We start from the raw sequence: 21,994 nt of genomic DNA on the forward strand, positions 1-21,994 counted from the left end.
TAGTCAAAAGGAAAAAGGAAGTATACGATAAGTCGAGGCATCTAAAAACTGACAAAGCCTTTGAGGAGTAGAGTGAAAGTAGGAAGGAACTTAAACGTGGAATTAGGAGAGCTAAAAGGGGACATGAAATGTCTTTAGCAAACATGGTCAAGGAGAATCAGAAGCCACACTCGGCCAGGATCCATGCTGCTGGCCGGGGGGCTTCTGCGAGGGCTGGGGGGACTGGTGGGGGGTGGCCGGAGGTGGGCTGTAGGATTGCGGATGGCGGGTTGGGTCTGCGCACAGCTGGCGGCATGTTATACGGCGCGACTGCCGCAGGTCGTCAGCCATGCGCGGCCTAGGACCCAGCCATCCTCCGGCCGTTTTCAGCACGGGAGGCGGGAATTTCACCGGCGCCAGTGCTAACCCCTCACTGGTCCCAGAATCGGTGAGGGTGTCATGCCGATTTTCTGGTTGTAAAAGAACATACACGCTCCACTGGCGCCGGCACTTAGCTGCTGAAACAGAGAATCCAGCCTCCAGTCTCCCAAACGGAGAATCTCACCCATTATTTTTAAATTCTTGCACAAGGGGAAATATTCCCTGTTCGATCATTTTATGAACATACCTTCTGTGGCCATTAGGCCCTGAAATAAGCCTTGAACTATAGTCTTGAAGGTCCCAGAGGTCGGAACACCACCACTGCGCCGCAAGGTATCCGCCTTTGCCCTACAGAAAATAAAGGATTCCCAATAGGGAAATCCATTTCTAAGCTTCTCGGCAAAACTTTGAGTAGATCAGAGGGAAGGGAACAGTAAATCACTTGACTTAAAAGTGAATGTACTTTGAAGAATGTTGTGCGATGAAGGAACTATTAAGCTTCAGTGTAAGCAATCAAAATGGCCTCTTCCAAACTATACATGACCCAAAGATACTCACTAAAACATCTAGCATTACATTCCCTGTGAGTTTATTACTTAGGATGGGTTTAGAGGAGAGGGATGGCTGGCCATATGTCCCTTTATACGGGTTGAGAATCCCGACTGGTGAGTCTGAAAGGTGACTGGCGTTTTTTTGATAGATAAATACAGGTGCAGTATTTTCACGGTATATTTGAGGTGGAGGTCTCAACAGAGGTATTCTGGTCTTTATGACACCCTACATCCACCTCAAAATGGCAGGAAGTCAGAAGAGAATCTCTCTTCCCTACACCCCCATAATTCTCGCTAGTTTGTGTGAATAGAATTCAGCCAGAGGTGGAATGTATCCTCATTTGTAATAATTACAGTATAAAAACATTTTCTGTCTTTTTCTATCTCTCACACAGGGTTGCTTCGAACTAATTGTAGACAAAGTGGAGATTTTTCTTCATGGGATTGGAGCACTGAATATTTTGATTTTAATCATTGAGGTAATCCTTTCATTAATCACAAAAATATTCCATAAAATATATGAAGACTGAAGACATGCAAATCCATCAGAAATATCCAACCATCTCCATCTCTCATGTCCTCCCTCCATGCAAACCATATGTGTTCCTGAGTCCTATATAAGACTGAGACTCCCCTAGTCCTGCACTTTTGCTGAGTCATGTACTGAGATATGAGTCCTCTTGTAATTTCCTTAATCCTGTGGAATATGACAAGTCCTGTATTAGTCACCTGATACCCAAGGATTTGACCTCCCTTTGACGAAGCTGTGCTGACTCAGTCCTATTTTATCATGAATTTCCAAGTACTCAGCAATCTCATCTTTAATAATGGACTCTAAAATCTTACCAATGACCGAAGTCAGGCTAACCGGCCTATAATTTCCCGTCTTCTGCTTCCCTCCCTTCGTAAACAGGGGTGTTACATTAGCCACTTTCCAGTCCTCTGGGACCCTCCTGCCTCCAGTGATTCCTGAAAGATCACCACAATCTCCACAATCTCCACAATCTCCTCAGCTATCTCTTTTAGAACCTTGAGGTGTAGTCCATCCGGTTCAGGTGATTTATCCACCTCCAGACCTTTTAATGGGGAGGCGGTGGCATAGTGGTATTGTCGCTGGACTAGTAATCCAGAAACCTAGGATAATGCTCTGGGGACCCGGGTTCGAATCCCACCACGGCAGGTGATCGAATTTAAACTCAATAAAATATCTGGAATTAAAAGCCTAATCATAGAATTTACAGTGTAGAATGAGGCCATTCGACCTGTCGATCTGCATCGGCTCTTGGAAAGAGCACCCTACTCAAGCCCACGCCTCCACCCTATCCCCGTAACCAAGTAACCCCACCCAACACTAAGGGTAATTTTGGACACTAAGGGGCAATTTATCATGGCCAATCCACCTAACCTGCACATCTTTGGACTGTGGGAGGAAAACGGAGCACCCGGAGGAAACCCAGGCACACACGGGGAGAACGTGCAGACTCCGCACAGACAGTGACCCAAGCTGGGAATCAAACCTGGGACCCTGGAGCTGTGAAGCAATTGTGCTAACCACTATGCTGCCGTGCTGCCCATGATGACCATGAAACCATTGTTGATTGTTGTAAAAACCCATCTGGTCCACTAATGTCTTTTAGGAAGGAATTCTGCCATCCTTACCTGGCCTGGTCTACATGTGACTCCAGACCCACAACAACGTGGTTGACTCTTAAATGCCCTTTGAAATGGCCTAGCGAGCCACTCAGTTGTATTCAACGCTACAGAAACACAAAAAATGGAATGAAACCGGACAGACTACCCGGCATTGAACCAGGCACCGGAAACGACAGGGGCAAACCCAGCCCTGCCCACCCTGCAAAGTCCTCCTTTCTAACATCTGGGGACTTGTGCCAAAGTTGGGGGATCTGTCTCACAGACTAGTTAAGCAACAGCCAGACATAATCATACTCACAGAAACATACCTTACAGACAATGTCCCCGACACCACTATCACCATCCCTGGGTCTGTCCTGTTTCACCGGCGGGACAGACCCAGCAGAGATGGTGGCACAGTGATGTACAGTCGGGAGGGAGTTGACCTGGGAGTCCTCAACATCGACTCTGGACCCCATGAAGCCTCTTGGCTTCAGGTTAAACATGGGCAAGGAAACCTCCTGCTGATTACCAGGCACTGGCCACCATCAGCTGATGAATCACTACTCCTCCACGTTGAACTCCACTTAGAGGAAACATCACGGATAGCAAGGGTGCAGAATATACTCAGGGTGGGGGACTTCAATATCCATCACCAAGAGTGGCTCAGTAGTACGACCACAGACCGAGTTGGACGGGTCCTAAAGGTCATAGCTGCCAGACTGGGACTGCAGCAGGTGGTGAGGGAAACAATAAGAGGGAAAAACATACTTGACCTCATCCTCACCAATTTGCCTGCTGCAGCTGCATCTGTCCATGACAGTATCAGTCGAAATGACCACCTTCCCACACTGCTCTCTGGGTTTCTCCCGCTCACAGCTCCCGAAGTGAAGGCCTCAGAATCCCAGAGGTAAGTTTTTATATCACTCACCTTCCCACACTGCTCTCTGAGTACCTCCAGGTCACAGATCCCGAAGCGAGGTCCTCAGAATCCCGAAGGTAAGTTTAGAAATCACTCACCTTCCCACATTGCTCTCTGCTTCTCCTGGTCACAGCTTCTGAAATGAAGGCCTCAGAATCCCGGAGGTTAGTTTTTATATAATTTAGGTTCCTTCACTGCTCTCTGCTTCTCCCAGTCACAGCTCCAAAAGTGAAATCATGTACCTCCTAACCCCAAGATCACAATTTCAGTCTGTATCTACTCATAGGGGTACAAGTGAATCCCCAGTTAAGATCCACCACACACACATGATTAAACACAATTAATATACAATTAACAATGCAAACCCCACAGCCAGAAGGTTATTTGGACTCATTCCTGGGATGAAGGGCTTATTTTAGGAAGGAAAGTTGAGCTGGTTCAGCCTATACCCATTGGAGTTGAAGAATAATGAGAGATGACCTCACAGAAACATATAAGATAAAGAACTGGCTGGGCAACAGGAGACAGAGAGTAGTGGTGGAAGGGAGTGTCTCAAAATGGAGAAAGGTGACTAGTGGTGTTCCACAGGGATCCGTGCTCGGACCACTGTTGTTTGTGATATACATAAAGGATCTGGATGAAGGTATAGGTGGTTTGATTAGCAAGTTTTCAGATGATACTAAGATTGGTGGAGTTGCAGATAGCGAAGAGGACTATCAGAGAATACAGCAAAATATAAATAGATTGGAGAGTTTGGCAGAGAAATGGCAGATGGAGTTCAATCCAGGCAAATGCGAGGTGATGCATTTCGGAAGATCTAATTCAAGAGCGGACTATACGGTCAATGGAAGAGTCCTGGGGAAAATTGATATACAGGGAGATCTGGGAGTTCAGGTCCATTGTACCCTGAAGGTGGCAATGCAGGTCGATAGAGTGGTCAAGAAGGCATACAGCATGCTTGCCTTCATCGGACGGGGTATTGAGTACAAGAGTCGGCAGGTCATGTTACAGTTGTATAGGACTTTGGTTAGGCCACATTTGGAATACTGCGTGCAGTTCTGGTTGCCTAATTACCAGAAGGATGTGGATGCTTTAGAGAGGGTGCAGAGGAGGTTCACTAGGATGTTACCTGGTATGGAGGGTGCTAGCTATGAAGAAAGGTTGAGTAGATTAGGATTATTTTCGTTGGAAAGACGGAGGTTGAAGGGGGACCTGATTGAGGTCTACAAAATTCTGAGAGGTATGGACAGGGTGGATAGCAACAAGCTTTTTCCAAGAGTGGGGGTGTCAATTACAAGGGGTCACGACTTCAAGGTGAGAGGGGGAAAGTTTAAGGGAGCTGTGCGTGGAAAGTATTTTACGCAGAGGGTGGTGGGTGCCTGGAACGCTTTGCCAGCGGAGGTGGTAGAGGCGGGCACAATAGCATCATTTAAGATGCATCTAGACAGATATATGAAATGGCGGGGAACAGAAGGAAGTAGATCCTTGGAAAATAGGTGACAGGTTTAGATAAAGGATCTGGATCGGCGCAGACTGGGAGGGCCGAAGGGCCTGTTCCTGTGCTGTAATTTTCTTTGAGTGGAGGCTGGATAATTAAATTTAATCAAGGTAGATTTCAACAGATATTTGTCAGGCAAAAGAGTCAAGGGTTATGGGGCTGAGGTGGGTGATCAGTGGGTGCGCAGCAACATGGCCGCCGTAATGGTGGTCGGTGCCTGGGCACCGCCCCAGTCCTGTGGGATGGTACCCTGGCTGCTCGGCCTGTCCTCCATCCCCCCTCCCTACCCCTCTCCTCCTCCGTCCCTGGCAGGGGGCACCCCACCACAGCCAGCTCGGCCGGTGTCCGAGCCGGCAGCCCGCAGTTACTCCACGCCATTTCTTACCGCCTCTCTCTCGCTCAGCAGCCACGGCGCCAGGTTCACGATTTTTGAGACCACAAGTGAACCACGCCATCGGGAACTCGGCCCATGAAGGTGATGGATCTCAGAGGCCCCAGAAAATAAGGTCTCAGGCCCGGTAATGATGTGCCTACTGTACTTTGACCCCGCATGACAAACGGCGCATTTATGCCATTTTCGGGGTGGCGGAGCATCCCGATTTGGATTCAAACCAGCACCTACCCCGATTTTGGAGTCGGAAGCTATTCTCCGCCTAATCGCGTTTCACGATTTTGGTGTTGGCAAGCCGAGAATCCTGCCCTTAGTCTCAGAAACGGAGAATCCCGCCCCAGAAGTTTACATTCTGCATCACAAACAAATGCACATTTCCTTCTAGATACAGAGAAACTATGAATAAAGGCATCTCTTGTTGACATAACTTAATCAAAGATCCACATTAAAGTTATTACAATAAACAGTTAAGACTACTTCCGATCTTTATATCAGAGAATGAAGGTTCCCTCTCTGGTACAGATCAATTAAAGCAATACATGGTTAATTTAAACACAATATCATCTTAAGTTCACAAGCTTTTAGACATTTCTTCAGACTTGTTTAAAAATAAACACCTACTCATATTTTGGCCATATAGGCAGTTTCAGCTCAAGACTCAAAGGAGCACAGTGACTTCATTTGAAGCCTACTTGTGACAATAAGCGATTTTCATTTCATTTTTCATTTTTTATATCCTCACTAACAACTTCTTTGCTGTTTCCCAGCTACCTTGACTGTTAATTGTCAAACAGAAATTCCTCTTACCATTTTAAAAATGGCTATCTTAAAAGTTCAGAAACATTGGGCTGATTCTCTGTTTCAACGGCTACATGCCGGTGCCAGATTGTGTGGTCTTTTACGCCCGAAAAATTGGCGCAAACCTCTCACGTATTCTGGCATCAGTGAGGGGCTAGCACCAGCGCCGACCGAAACATCCGCCTCCCATGCCGAGAACAGCCAGAGAAAGGCCGGATCCCAGGCCGCACAAGTGCACAGCTGACGACCTGCAGCGGTCACGCCGAACAATATGGCACCAGCCGTGCGTGGACCCAACCCTAGAGTCCACCCCCTGGTCACCCCCCACCAGTTCCCCCAGCCCTCGCAGAATCCTGGTGTGGCAGCGCTCGACACAATCCACATCCGGCACGCCGGGTTCATGATTTGTGGGACCACACATGGCCTGTTCCATCGGGAATTCGGCCCATCGGGGATGGAGCATCGCGGGTGGGCTGGCCGATCAGGTGGCAACGGCATTGCGACTGCGCGACGTGCGTCTCGGTGACACCATTTCAGAGGAGGCAGAGCATGGCTGACTGGCATCAAACCGGCGCCGGCCCCGATTTCGGTGTCGGAGCCCATTCTCCGCCTGATCACCGAACATGGGGCGAACTTCTCCGTTATCGGCGGAAAGTCCACCGATCGGCGCAGAAAACGGCGCAAATCCGACTTGCGTCACGTCGGAAAAATGGGTCGATAGCCTCCGGCCCGAAATGGGCTAGCAGCGACGTAACGGGATCCGCGCTTGCGCAGTGGTTCACGCCGGGCAGCGTCATACGCGCTGCACGGCGTGACGGCTCATAAGGCCGCGCTGCTCCCCCCCACCCGACCGGAACACCCGACCGCAACACCCGACTGGATGGCTGGCCGTCACTCAGCCCCGAGGTTCGAATCACACGATGTGGAGGCGCTCCTGGACGCGGTGGAGCAGAGGAGGGACGCCCTGTATCCCGGGTACGGCCGCAGAGTTGCCCCACGCCACAGCCGGCGTCTGTGGAGGGAAGTGGCAGAGGCCATCACCGCTGTGGCCCTGACACCACGGACAGGCACCCAGTGCCATAAGAAGGTGAACAACAGGCAGGGTGAGCCTCCCCAATATCCCCCATATCCACCCTTCCACATATCCCCCATATCCCCCTCCCCCATATCCCCCCTCCCCATATCCCCCATATCCCCCCTCCCCCATATCCTCCCTCCCCCATATCCCCCCTCCCCCATATCCCCCCTCCCCCATATCCCCCATATCCCCCCTCCCCCATATCCCCCCTCCCCCATATCCCCCCTCCCCCATATCCCCCCTCCCCATATCCCCCCTCCCCCATATCCCCCCTCCCCCATATCGCCCTCCCCATATCCCCCCCTCCACCATATCCCCCCTCCCCCATATCCCCCATATCCCCCCTCCCCCATATCCCCCCTCCCCCATATCCCCCCTCCCCATATCCCCCCCATATCCCCCCAGCTCCATATCCCCCCTCCCCCATATCCCCCCTCCCCCATATCCCCCCCCATATCCCCCATATCCCCCCTCCCCCATATCCCCCCTCCCCCATATCCCCCATATCCCCCCTCCCCCATATCCCCCCCTCCCCCATATCACCCCTCCCCATATCCCCCCCTCCCCCATATCCCCCCCTCCCCCATATCCCCATATCCCCCCTCCCCCATATCCCCCCTCCCCCATATCCCCCCTCCCCCATATCCCCCCTCCCCCATATCCCCCATATCCCCCCTCCCCATATCCCCCCTCCCCATATCCCCCCTCCCCCATATCCCCCCTCCCCATATCCCCCCTCCCCCATAACCCCCATATCCCCCCTCCCCCATATCCTCCCTCCCCCACATACCCCCTCCCCCATATCCCCCCTCCCCATATCCCCCCTCCCCCATATCCCCCCTCCCCCATATCCCCCCTCCCCCATATCCCCCATATCCCCCCTCCCCCATATCCCCCATATCCCCCCCCATATCCCCCCCTCCCCCATATCCCCCCCTCCCCCATATCCCCAAGTGAATACAGCCCTAACCTTAACCTCTGCAATGCACGCGCAAACGATGGCGTGTATTCATTTGCCTGCCTAACAGTGTTGCCTTTTACCCCTACCACCACCCCCCCCCCCCCCGCAAGGAGAAGCGCACACAACAATAGGGAGCATGTGAGGACTGGAGGAGGGCCCGCTGATGAGAGGCCACTGACCGTACACGAGGAAAGGGCCCTGGAACTGGCTGGCGGACCTGAGGACCGGGAGGTTGCTGATGCAGAGGTCGGGGGCGTACTAGCGAGTGAGCCACCGACAGCCCGTCCCCATATCCCCCCTCCCCTATATCCCCCTCCCCCGTATCACCTGATCACTGCCTGATGTCTAACCATGCATGTTTCATTGTGTATCGCAGGACCAAACGTCCAGGCACCCATCCCCGCAGATGCAGACCGCCCGCAGGATGCCCCTCGGAGACCACAGGAGACGGAGAGACCCGCACCCTCCAGCATGCGACGCCCGCAGGATGCCCCTCGGAGACCACAGGAGACGGAGAGACCCGCACCCTCCAGCATGCGACGCCCGCAGGATGCCCCTCGGAGACCACAGGAGACGGAGAGACCCGGACCCTCCAGCATGTGACGCCCGCAGGATGCCCCTCGCACACCACGGGAGACGGAGAGACCTGGAGCAACAGGGAGACGACACCCCCGTCACGTGCGGGAGCGACCACCCAGCGATGAGGGGGGCAGCCACAGGCCCCCGTCACATCCGAGCCAGGACACCACTACCCAGGACACCACTACCCAGGACACCCCTACCCGGGACAGCACTACCCAGGACACCCCTACCCGGGACAGCACTACCCAGGAAGACAAAATACCGGACAGTGAGTCAGAGTGGATGGGTGGAGACGAACCCCCACCCCAAAGTGCCATGGACTCAGAGTGGGACGAAGAGCACGACACAACGCCACTGCTGTCACCAACACCCTCCACCATCGCAGAAACACTCAACACGGTTGGGAACTTTAGTGATGAGGCGTCTGGTACACTCACTGGTGCGCACAACACAGCCGTCCCGGTACAGCAGGTGGAGGTAGGAGCAGCAGAGGGACCGGGCGGTCGGAGGGCAGCCCAGCCCAAGCGAACATCTGCCGCCCAGCTGGATCCCGGGTTCCTGCAGTTACCACACCCACACATAGATCCGATGCAACCACCGACCCGGAGACGAGCGAAGAGGGTGACGGGCGGCTTGCGGCGGCTGCGGTCGCAGGTGGAGGAGTCCACCCGCGTCCAGGAGCTGGGAGTGGTGCCGGTCATGCGTGCCACCCAGGCTGACACCGCACGGGTGGCGTCCGCGGTGGAGGCAGTGGGTGCGACGGTGTCAGACATGGGGAACGGTTTGCGAGGCCTGTGGCCTTCCGTGCAGGCGGCGTCTGTGGCCCAGGAAATTGCTGCCCTCTCACAGGAGGCCATGAGCCAGTGCCAGCGCCAGATGGCAGAGGCGCTCAACGCCATAGCCCAGTCTCTGCAGGCCATGGCCCAGTCTCAGCAGGCCATGGCCCAGTCTCAGCAGGCCATGGCCCAGTCTCTGCAGGCCATCGCTGAGGGCATCGGCGCCAGTGGCCATGTGCGAGCCGGCGTCGCACTGTCACAGACAGGGTTTGCCAACACCCTGGGCTCCATGGCTGCAAACCTGCAGACCCCTGTCGATACCAGCACGGGCCTCCAGGACTGGCAGCGCCAGATGTCGGGGGGGCGTCGGATGGCCAGTCCGTTCGCATCCCCCACCCATGTAGAGGCCTGGGGGCCATCGGGCACCCCGAGGGAGGAGGAGGTGGTGTGGTCCGTCCCGGCTCCCTCTGTAGGGGAGGTCCCGGTACACCGCGACACCTCGGACTCCCCCCCTTCCGTCCCAGGTGCATCGGGTGGGCAACGGGCAGGACAGGCTGGCAGCTCGCCATCCCAGTCGCCCGGGCCGCAGCCTGGCCCATCTAGGCCAGGACGCCCCAGGAAACGGCCGCCAAAGGGATCCAGTGTCAGAGGGCAGCAATCACAGGAGTCCACCTCCAGTTCTGCTGTACCATCTGGGGAACCACGTAGACGTAGTCAAAGGGCCCGTAAGGCCAAACAATTAGACACTGAGTAAGTTGGCACGGGTGCAGGGCACAGATGAGTTTTAGGGGCTAGGGCACGTGCATGAACTCCTTTGGTTATTAAAGTCAATGTTACACCTACCGAAGCTGGCTTTGTGCTCTGTCCAAAGTGTGCGGGGGTGTCATGTACGTTGAGCGCAAGTGTGTGTGTGAGGGGTGGTCTTACCTCAGCCCCAGGTGAGTCTGCCCCCTTCCCCCGGGCCGCCATCAACATCCCCCGGGCAGAGGACGGGACCGTGCGCTGCTGTGTCACAGCCGCATGCAGGGATGGTCCGGGTGGATGATGGTACTGTGGCCATGGGTCAGACATAGTCCAACGATGTAGAGCCAGGAGCTCATCGCAGGGCGGGTTGTCATCATCCTCCATGGCCTGCGATAGACACGCGTCCACCCGCAACTGTGTGAGCCCGGCCCGTTGTGCCGCCGGTGGATCGGCAATGGGGGGGGGGGGGGGGTGGTGTGCATGCAGGTGGGGTGGGTGGGGTTGGGGAGGGGGGTGAGGGTGCTGGGTGGGTGGATGGGTGGGGGGTGTGGGTGGTCGGCTATTGCCATGGTGTGCGGTCTGTGGCCATACTACCCGATTCCCACGCCCATCTAGTCAGTGAAGCGGGCGTCTATCAGTCTGTCCCGTGCCCGCTGGGCCAGCCGGTAATGGTGGACAGCCACCCGCCTGTGTCTACCCCGTCTGCGCTGACCATTGCCCCCATCCCCCTCATCTGGGGAGGACTGGGCCTCTTCCTGCTGCTCCTCCACTCCGCCCTCCTCTGCCTGTGGCACATCGCCCCTCTGCTGGGCTATGTTGTGCAGGACGCAGCACACCACAATGATGCGGCCGACCCTATCTGACCGATACTGGAGGGCGCCCCCAGAGAGGTCCAGGCACCTGAAACGCATCTTCAGCACGCCAAAGCACCTCTCGATCACTCCCCTTGTCGCTACATGGGCATCATTGTAGCGGTTCTCCGCCTCATTGCGTGGCCTCCGTATAGGCGTCATCAGCCACGATCGCAATGGGTAGCCCCTGCCGCCCAGCAACCAGCCCCTCAGCCGGGGATGGCGTCCCTCGTACATGCCGGGGATGGATGACCGCGACAACACGAATGAGTTGTGTACACTGCCTGGGTGACGGGCACAGACGTGCAGGATCATCATGCGGTAGTCGCAGACCACCTGTACGTTCATCGAATAGGTCCCCTTCCTATTAGTGAACACGGCCCTGTTATCTGCAGGTGGCCGCACGGCGACGTGCATCCCATCGATCGCGCCCTGGACCATGGGGAACCCGGCAACGGAAGAGAAGCCCACGGCCCGGGCATCTTGGCTGGCCCGGTCCACGGGGAAGCGGATGTAGCGGTGCGCCATGGCATATAGGGCATCTGTCACTGCCCAGATGCACCGATGCACCGATGTCTGCGATATGCCGGACAGGTCCCCACTCGGTGCCTGGAATGACCCCGTTGCATAAAAGTTCAGGGCCACCGTAACCTTGACGGACACGGGGAGAGGGTGTCCCCCGCCAGTGCCACGCGGTGACAGGTGTGCCAGCAGGTGGCAGATGTGTGCCACGGTTTCCCGGCTCATCCGGAGTCTCCTCCTGCATTCCCGGTCCGTGAGGTCATGGTATGACTGCCGGGGCCGGTACACACGGGGCGCCCTCGGGTGCCTCCATTGCCGTGGGGCCGCGACGTCCTCCTCCCCCTCCTCGTCCTGTCAGGTGTCCCTCCAGCCTGGGCGGCTGCCGCCTGCCCCTCTGCGGCAGCCTGCGCCGCCTCTCTGGCACGCTCCTCCTCCTCCTCCTCCTCCTCATCCAGGGTAACATAGACATGAGCGGCTGCCACCACGGCGGCCAACATCGCTGGATGATCTGAAAACATGACGGCCTAGTGGGGGGGAGGGGAACGACGACATGTGATCATTGCCCATATCCCCTCCTCCCCCCAGCCAGGTGGCATGGACCGCATGGGTCCAACTGTTGGAGGCTGGCAGCTGGCCAGGTGGACCAACTCACTTGCCCTCCCATCCCCCTCCTCGGCACGGACCCCCCCCCCCAACCTCCACCCCAGCACGGACCCCCCCCCAACCTCCACCCCGGCACGGACCCCCCCAACCTCCACCCCAGCACGGACCCCCCCCAACCTCCACCCCATCACGGACCCCCCCCCCAACCTCCACCCCAGCACGGACCCCCCCCAACCTCCACCCCAGCACGGACCCCCCCCCCCAACCTCCACCCCAGCACGGACCCCCCCCCAACCTCCACCCCGACAAGGCACGGACCCCCCCAACCTCCACCCCGGCACGGCACGGATCCCCCCAACCTCCACCCCAGCACGGACCCCCCCAACCTCCACCCCAGCACGGACCCCCCCCAATCCCCAACCTCCACCCCGGCACGGACCCCCCCCCCGCAACCTCCACCCCGGCATGGACCCCCTCCCGGCACTCCCCCGGAGCCCAGCCTACTCTAACCACCCCCCCCCCCCCGCCGCACACACACAAACACAACCCGAGACACACCTCTCCTCACGCAATCAGACTGCGGCCACGCCATTTCCTGCCCAGAGCCAACCCCCCAGGCCGTCACTCACCTCCACGCTGGTCGGCGTGAGCCTGGAGCACCGGGTCACGCCGATGAAAAGGAGGTTTGATTCACATCGACGTGAACGGTCATCACGTCGACGGGACTTCGGCCCATCCGGAAGGGAGAATATCGGCAGGCCGAAAATCGGCTGACTTGCGCAGACCCGTGACATTCTCCGCGGCAGCGGCGCCATTAACGCCCCGCCGACTTTTCTCCCTTCGGATACTTCGGCGGGGGCGGGATTCACGGCGGCCAACGGCCATTCTCCGACCCTCTGGGGGGTCGGAGAATGACGCCCATGAAGTGTCCAATCAGCTATGATTGTATTGAATGGTAGAACAGGCTCAATGTCCTGAACGGCCTACTCCTTTTCCCATATTCCTCCCATCTGAATGTGACCAATCAATCTCTGATGTTTGTCTTTGATTTCCCCCCTCTATCTCTGGGCGGTCGGAGAATGACGCCCATGATTTCAGCATCAGGCTACGGAGAATCCCGCCCAATATTACTATACAAAACTCCGAGAAATGTTATACTATTACCAAATTTTACAATGGGCTGCTTTACCTATGGTGGCACAGAGTACAAAAGCCAGGAGGTTACACTAGACCTTTGTAGAATTCTGGTTTGGCTTCCAACTATATTAACAACAAAACAAAGAACAAAGAAATGTACAGCACAGGAACAGGCCCTTCGGCCCTCCAAGCCCGTGCCGACCATGCTGCCCGACTAAACTACAATCTTCTACACTTCCTGGGTCCGTATCCCTCTATTCCCATCCTATTCATGTATTTGTCAAGATGCCCCTCAAATATCACTATCGTCCCTGCTTCCACCACCTCCTCCGGTAGCGAGTTCCAGGCACCCACTACCCTCTGCGTAAAAAACTTGCCTCGTACATCTACTCTAAACCTTGCCCCTCTCACCTTAAACCTATGCCCCCTAGTAATTGACCCCTCTACCCTGGGGAAAAGCCTCTGACTATCCACTCTGTCTATGCCCCTCATAATTTTGTATACCTCTATCAGGTCTCCCCTCAACCTCCTTTGTTCCAGTGAGAACAAACCGAGTTTCTTCAACCGCTCCTCATAGCTAATGCCCTCCATACCAGGCAACATTCTGGTAAATCTCTTCTGCACCCTCTCTAAAGCCTCCACATCCTTCTGGTAGTGTGGCGACCAGAATTGAACACTATACTTCAAGTGTGGCCTAACTAAGGTTCTATACAGCTGCAACATGACTTGCCAATTCTTATACTCAATGCCCCGGCCAATGAAGGCAAGCATGCCGTATGCCTTCTTGACTACCTTCTCCACCTGTGTTGCCCCTTTCAATGACCTGTGGACCTGTACTCCTTGATCTCTTTGACTTTCAATACTCTTGAGGGTTCTACCATTCACTGTATATTCCCTACCTGCATTAGACCTTCCAAAATGCATTACCTCACATTTGTCCGGATTAAACTCCATCTGCCATCTCTCCGCCCAAGTCTCCAAACAATCTAAATCCTGCTGTATCCTCCGACAGTCTTCATCGCTATCCGCAATTCCACCAACCTTTGTGTCGTCTGCAAACTTACTAATCAGACCAGTTACATTTTCCTCCAAATCATTTATATATACTGCAAAGAGCAAAGGTCCCAGCACTGATCACTGATTTCCTTAACCCTATTTGCCAATGACTTTTCGTGACCCCTTCTAGCCCTCCTGACTCCTTGCTTAAGCTCCTTCCTACTTTCCTTATATTCCTCGCAGGCTTCGTCTGTTCCCAGCCTTTTAGCCCTGACAAATGCCTCCTTTTTCTTTTTGACGAGGCCTACAATATCTCTCGTCATCCAAGGTTCCCGAAAATTGCCGTATTTATCCTTCTTCCTCACAGGAACATGCCGGTCCTGAATTCCTTTCAACTGCCACTTGAAAGCCTCCCACATGTCAGATGTTGATTTGCCCTCAAACATCCGCCCCCAATCTATGTTGCATCCAATTCTGGGCAACATCCCTGGAAGAAGGAGGTGAAGGCTTTGGAGAGACTTATTCAAATGGACTTATGGCTGAGGAATAATTGTTGTGTGAATTGTCTGGAGGAGCTGGGATTGTTCAGAGGAGAGGACACTAACAGGAGATTTGAAAGAGGTTTTTTAAATCCCCAAATTTTCATATTGAGTGAATAAGGAGAAACATTTGCCGAAGGCTGGAGTGTCAATGACCAGAGGACACAGGCTAAAGTGGTTCGCAAAATAACTCGAGGAAAACTATTTTGAAGGAACAAGAATTTAGAATTTGAAATGTACTGCTTTGTAGAATCCATAGAATCCCTACAGTGCAATAGGAGGCAATTCGGTCCATCGAGTCTGCACCGACCCTCTGAAGGAGCACCGTAACCTAGGCCCACTCCCCTACCCTTTCCCCATAACCTCACCTATCCTGCACATCCCTGTACACTAAGGGGCAATTTGGCTTGGTCAATCCATCTAAGCTGCACATCTTTGGACTGTGGGAGGAAACCGGACACCTGGAGGAAACCCATGCCCGTGCCGACACGGTGAGAAAGGGCTAACTCTACACAGACACCATGCTGAATTGTGATGGAGATCCAATCATAAACGTCTAAAATAAATTTTATAAATATTTAAAGGAAACTAAATTCAGGAATAAGGGAAAGAATTGGAGAATGGGATTAACTGGATTACTCTTCAAAAGAGCTGGCATGGATTTGATGGGTCAAATGGCCTCTTTCTGTGGTATACCATTCTATTCTTTAACCTGAGATTCCTTAGTGTGAGTAATATGCATGAGTCTTGTATTAAGCTGAGACTCGACTGGTCCTGTGTAAAATGTTAATTTTCAGGATTACAGATCAGGATGGCCACATACCCTATCTCTCGTCCAGAAAGTTCTTAACATTCCCCCGGCTGTATCCAATTGCCCTGGAGCAGTTGCAATGTTTCCTCCCAGGACTGTATCTTAAAGTCTATTCCTTACATTGATGGCAATTTTTTGGTAGTAATCTTCAATTTACCTTTGGTACAGTTTGAACTTGTGGCCAATGTCCTCCTTTCAAACTGTAATTTAAGCTAATTTTTACTTTGTCTGTTATCTCCCTAATCCTACATACCTACAGTCTGTTACCTATCTAATCCTACATACCTACAGTCTGTTACCTACCTAATCCTACATACCTACGGTCTGTTACCTACCTATTCCTACATACCTACGGTCTGTTACCTACCTAATCCTACATACCTACAGTCTGTTATCTACCTAATCCTACATTCCCTAAAAGACATTAGTGGACCAGATGGGTTTTTACAACAGTCAACAATGGTTTCATGGTCATCATGGGCAGCACGGTAGCATAGTGGTTAGCTCAATTGCTTCACAGTGCTAGTGTCCCAGGTTCGATTCCCGGCTTGGGTCACTGTCTGTGTGGAGTCTGCACGTTCTCCCCGTGTGTGCGTGGGTTTCCTCCGGATGCTCCAGTTTCCTCCCACAGTCCAAAGATGTGCAGGTTAGGTGGATTGGCCATGATAAATTGCCCTTAGTGTCCTAAATTGCCCTTCGTGTTGGGTGGGGTTACTGGGTTATGGGGATAGTGTGGGGGTGGGGGTGTGGGTTTGGGTAGGGTGCTCTTTCCAAGAGCCGGTGCAGACTCGATGGGCCGAATGGCCTCCTTCTGCACTGTAAATTCTATGATTCTATGACCTGTTAAACTGTTTCTATTTCATTACAGGCCCTGTTTCTCCTGACCTCTGTGAGCTCAGTTTTTGGGATTTATCCAATCACAGCCTCCTGGTCAATTCAGACTTCGGGCGCGATTCTCCAGCCTCGTTACTCTCTCGCTCAAGCGTAACGAGGCCGGTGAATAGCAGGAGAGGCCAAAAACGAGAACTGCGCCAGGCGCCAAACAGTTTTTGATGCAACCGGCCGGCTCCCATTGGCGAGATGTGGTGAGAAACCAATTATCACCACTTATGACCTATTTCCGTATAATTAACAGGAGCCACCCCACATCCAAAGAGCCTGGGGGCGCTGGGCTTGCTGCCCTAGTGCTCGGCGGGGGGTGGGGGACCCACAGTTGGGGGGGAGCACCAGGTGAGGCTGGGGGGAGACACTGGGGGGGCAATCAGGAGGCAACTGCTCAAGGCACCATCATGCCAACCCCTGGATTATGTGTACCCGTTCCGGGGGCAGCCCTTGTCCCTGCCCGTCTGCCCCGCTGACCACCCATAACCCCCACCAACTGCCGAGGCCTCTGGCCATGCAGCTGAAGGCTATAGCTTATAGAGAATTGGTAATCATGGTTAAGTAAGCACTGCACGCATTCCAAGTGGATACCCGAGGTGGGTGGACTATGTAGCATGTGGAAATCATTGCCTGGCATCCCAATCAGACCATGATGCCTGGACACTGTGCCTGAACATTGCGGAGGCAACACCACACAAGCAGCAGCCAACATCCAAACACCTGGGGGATGGCACACAGCTGCGGGGGACATGTCCACGGCTGGCGGGTGGGTGAGTGCCACGGCGTACTGGATCTGGGGTCCAGTGAGGGGGGCCCGCTGCAGCCTTGTGTGGGTAGGGGCAAGGGTGGGGGGATCAGTGGGGGACTGGAGGGTCCCGGGGTGGGAGCCACTGCTGTTTGTCAGTCTAACACCCTCTCCCAATGCCTTACTGATGTTGAACGCTATGGCAAGGATGTTGGACGCAGAGGTTGCTCGAGTGGTGCTGTTGCTGCGTGATGCGGCCAGACACCGAAGAAGGCGGAGCAGCAACGTCTGCAGATGCTCGTGACAGCGGCCCATTTGCCGGACCCCGCCCCACACCATTCGGACCCTGCCACCCATCAGTCCAGGAAGGGACCCAGAAGGAAGGACCGCAACAGCCCAGGGTGTACAGGCATCGATGGTCATTCGAGCAGATGACAGGCAGCGCGTGCTGCAGGAGGCTCCGTCTCAACAAGGAGATGGTGCGACATCTGTGCCATGTCCTCGCGGATATGCCATTACGTGGAGGAGGAGGACACAACTCCTGGTGGCCGTCGAGGTCACTGCAGTACTGAACGTTGACGCCTCGGGATCATTCCTGGACTCGAGTGGGGATCTGTGTGACATCTCGAAAGCCACAGCCCACAGGTGCATCCGGCAGGTCACGAATGCCCTGTATGCCCAGGTGGAAGACTACATCGTGTTTGACATGGACCAAGCCCAGCAAGTTGCCCGGGCTGCAAGTTTCTCCACCATCGTCGGGATGCCCCAGGTCCAGGGGGTAATAGATGCCAAACTCCCGGCAATTATCGCTTGCTACCACACTTAAGGTGCAGTTCTCTGGAAAAATTTCTAAGTGTGGTAGCGAGCGGCATTGCCACAAGGCCGGCAACACAATTCAACATTAATTGGTCCACTTAACAAAGCCTCACGGGCTTCTCGTCACCAATGAAGACTCACCAGCACTTCAGCTGCACTTGCTCAGCCAACCCCAGCCATCTCACAACAATGATGATCAGGAGACTGGCCCCAAGATTCGGGGATGGTGACCTGGGGAGGCTGCTAGGCACTGTGGAAGCCAGGAGGGATGTCCTGTTCCCTCAAAGATTCCAGGGAGTCAGCCACAAGCAGCATGTGTTGCCTAGAATCAAGTGGCGGCAAGAGGACTGGTCGGCAATGCAGGAAGAAGGTCAACGACCTACACCGAGCACGAGTGACTGGACACCAAACCCCCGCTCCCTGCACCCCCTGCAAGGGAGCATCCACCCGACAACTTGCTGTGCGACCCCCCAGCCCTCCGTCCCCCTCCCTTCTCACCCATCCCCAACCTCGCCTTCACACCCCCTCTCCCACCACTGTGAACCACGTGTGTGGCTAACTATGCCCTCTCTGAGTCTCCTCGGGAAAAACTCTACCATACTTGGTGGAAGAGGACCCAGATTGGTGGGGGGAAGAGGGGGGGGCTGCCAGGCATAAGAATCCTCACCTCCTTTGAGGAGCGGGCCCTGGAGGTGACTGGTGTGGCATAGGACAGAGCGGTCACCCACGCGGAGGCTGGCAGGCGCCGCAGAGGTGAGTAACCACCGGGCTCCACCCGACGGACATATCAGACGTGAGCAGTGACTGCCTTACTGACTGACCCATCCCTCCCACTGACCACATGTCCATTCCCCGCAGGTCCTCCAGCCGATGGTGCTGGCCCATCCCAGGAAGCCCCCTCTCCTGACTCCGAGGAGAATACTTCAGAGGAGAGCTCTGAGGACGGCACAGCTGTCATCCCCACCCCCACCAGTGCCGATACATGCACCTTGGTGGCAAATGTTAGTGGTCAGGCTTCGGGGTCACAGCCTGTGGAGGCAGGAACCCTCAGGCGAGACAGCGGTCAGAGGTTTGCTGGATCCCTGGACCCAGCTGGGTCCCAGCCTGATGCTGAGCCTCTTTAAGTGGGTTACCTGGAGCTGATGGAGACGATGGGGACCAACCTGGGCGTTCAGAGGGAGAAGTCAGTATCACTCCAGCAGATCCATAGCTGCTTGGAGGAGTCCCAGAGGCTAGGGGCGCAGGGGATGGCGCAGGGAATGAGGGGCACCTAGGACAACGCTGCTAGGGTGGCGACCGCAGTGGAAAGCCTTGTGCACAATTTCGGCACCATGAGTGAAGGTGTCCAAGGCGTTGCGCAGTCGGTAATAGCCATGGCTGAGGGTCTTGGCAGAATGTCCAACTAGCTGGGGAATGTGACCCAGCACCAGGCCGACCTTGATGAGGGTCTGAGGGACATGTCCCGCTTTCAGATGGGAATGACCGAGACGCTGCAGAGCATGTCCCAGTCACTGAGGAGCATTGCCAAGGGCATCGACACAATGGTGCGGACCATGGGGAACCGCCAGGGCTGGCAGAGCCAGATGGTGCAGGGGCACCAGGGCTTGAACCAGCTGCCCCTCTGTCCCAAGGTGAACCCCAGGGCCCTATGGGCACCGGTCATGAGGAACGGGTGCCGGATGCCAAGCCGGACCCATCCCATGGAGTGGCGACGGTGGCCACCAGCTCCCCCAAGTTCCACCCCTCTGGTGAGGTCGCATCTTGCTGCCAGCACACGGGACAGGGTGGCACGGCTGTGCATGTATCGCCGACAAGTGAGCCGAGGCCCTCCGGCCCCAGAGAACGCCGGCCAAGGGCATCGAAGGCCACGGGACGAGTTATGCAGCTGGCTGCCTCCACCTCTGAAGTTCATCCTGGAAAACACCAAGACATAGTGATAGAGCTAGGAGGGCCAAACACATCGAGGATCATTGAGGGAGGTGCCCTAACTTTATTATTGACATTTTAGAACATGAGCACACACAACTGCAAGGCTTGTTATAATCTTCTCTTACTTGTGCGATCTGACCTTCGATCCCCATGTCAGCTAACCCCATGAAGTACAGTTGTACTGTATTGTATATAATTTTGGAGTCTACTACCGCCCTATTGTCATGATGCTGATCTCACCAACATTTCCCCAGCCACCGATCATTGTCCCTCTAGATTTTGCCAGTGGCTTCCCACCATTCACCGGAATGGGTGGAAGTTTGCATTGTCTCCAGCAGCACTGGGTGGTGGGAAGGATAGAGAAATCTATATGGGGATTGTCTATGACTGACTCAAACTATAACCAGGAAAGAAGTCAGACAGCCCCACCTGCACCCAGTGCCAACAACATTCAGGGTCTGTTTGAAGGACAAATTTAAAGCTGGAAGTTCACAAAAAAAAGAAAAATGACATTTTGTGATCCCGCTCTGTGTTCTCCATAGAGACCAACCTCATAATATTGTCCTGAAGGTCTTAACCGAAGCTGATTTTGTATTTCTGCTGTTGGACTGTAAGCCGATTCAACTCTGCTAATGTAGACGCACACACTCTGCTGTCCTCTGCTGGGATTGAGCAATAGGTAAGGGCAGTTTAGTGCCAATTGGACCACTGGCATTCCTCGTTCTCTTTTATATCTTTAAAGATCTATCGCTCCTCACAGACCAACCCCCATAACCACTCACAGACTGTAATGTAACAGCATGAGCAGCTTCACCTCTTGGGTGTGGCAGACCCTCTAAAAATGCATTTCACAAAGAAATAAAGATGCAAATTTGATACAGTTCCAATTACCAACTCAGGCTACTGGAACGCACTTCACAGCAAGATATTGATCGAGGGATAAATATTGGCCAGTTCCCTATGATCTTCTTCGAAACAGTGCAATAGGATCTTTCATTTCCACCTGAGAGAGCCCAGGTTAATGCTAGATCCGAAAGGTGACGCCACCAACAGTGTGGTCCTCCCTCAGTACTGCATTGGTGTGACAGCCTCCATTATGTGCTGTGACCAAGGGGATGGTGGAAAAATAAATGATTTCTCCTCTCTCTTTCTCTCTTCCAGTTATGTGTGATGATCACTGCGATCTGGCTGTACCAACGTGCTTAGAAGTGATATCCAAGGCCCATTCTGGCCAAGAAAGACCCTGGAGGGTGTTATGGTGTTTTATATTTACAGAGACAGGGAATCACCTGGATACAACTGTGGGAACTGGATCTGTGGGTGGATCACTTCAATGGAATGGACACTTCAATCATCTATTTGTGAGACTATGAGCTGAAAGCAGGACCTGAGACAGAAGACAGGACAGAGAAGATCACCAGAGGTTGCAAACCCGGTTGGGAGAGGGAAGTGGAGCTGGGGAGGGAGCAATGCAGATTTGTAGCTGAATGAATGTACTCATAATGGTGAATCTTCTAATGTATGAGAAAAAATACAATGGATTGTACCTCCAGAATTAATTCCTGACATCTGACTCTTTAATGAATACAGTACATATGCTGCTTTGTGAGTGCAATGTGGATAAATTATACTTTGAGGTATTTACATTAAGTAATTCTCTGGGGACAGCTAATGTTGCAAGGAGAGAGAGAGAATCGCACTGTGAATTCCTCACTCCCGCAAACACCACTGACCAACTGATTTAGACGAGTTAGGGAATCAATTTACGTGCTCTCAATCTGGGGGGAGAGGACAGACAGTGAATCCTTGGGGTGGGGGAGGAAGCAGACACAGTATCCTCGAGGTAGGAGAGGGTAGAGAGACAGTGTAT

At 54.1% G+C, this 21,994-nt stretch overlaps 1 protein-coding gene across 5 annotated transcripts in view; it reads left to right on the forward strand.

The window, feature by feature from the left end:
* The window catches only part of LOC140430961 (tetraspanin-18B-like), a 322,769-nt gene extending 300,775 nt beyond the window's left edge, over positions 1-21,994 (forward strand). For all 5 annotated transcript variants that reach the window (XM_072518804.1, XM_072518807.1, XM_072518808.1 and 2 more), the window contains 2 exons: positions 1,307-1,390; positions 21,286-21,994. In XM_072518804.1, coding sequence (XP_072374905.1) covers positions 1,307-1,390; positions 21,286-21,330 — 129 coding nt within the window. In that variant the 3' untranslated portion in view covers positions 21,331-21,994. The remainder of the gene's footprint in view (positions 1-1,306; positions 1,391-21,285) is intronic.

The sequence above is a fragment of the Scyliorhinus torazame genome, chromosome 10 (genome assembly GCF_047496885.1).
Source record: "Scyliorhinus torazame isolate Kashiwa2021f chromosome 10, sScyTor2.1, whole genome shotgun sequence".
NCBI classification, from domain to species: Eukaryota; Metazoa; Chordata; class Chondrichthyes; order Carcharhiniformes; family Scyliorhinidae; genus Scyliorhinus; species Scyliorhinus torazame.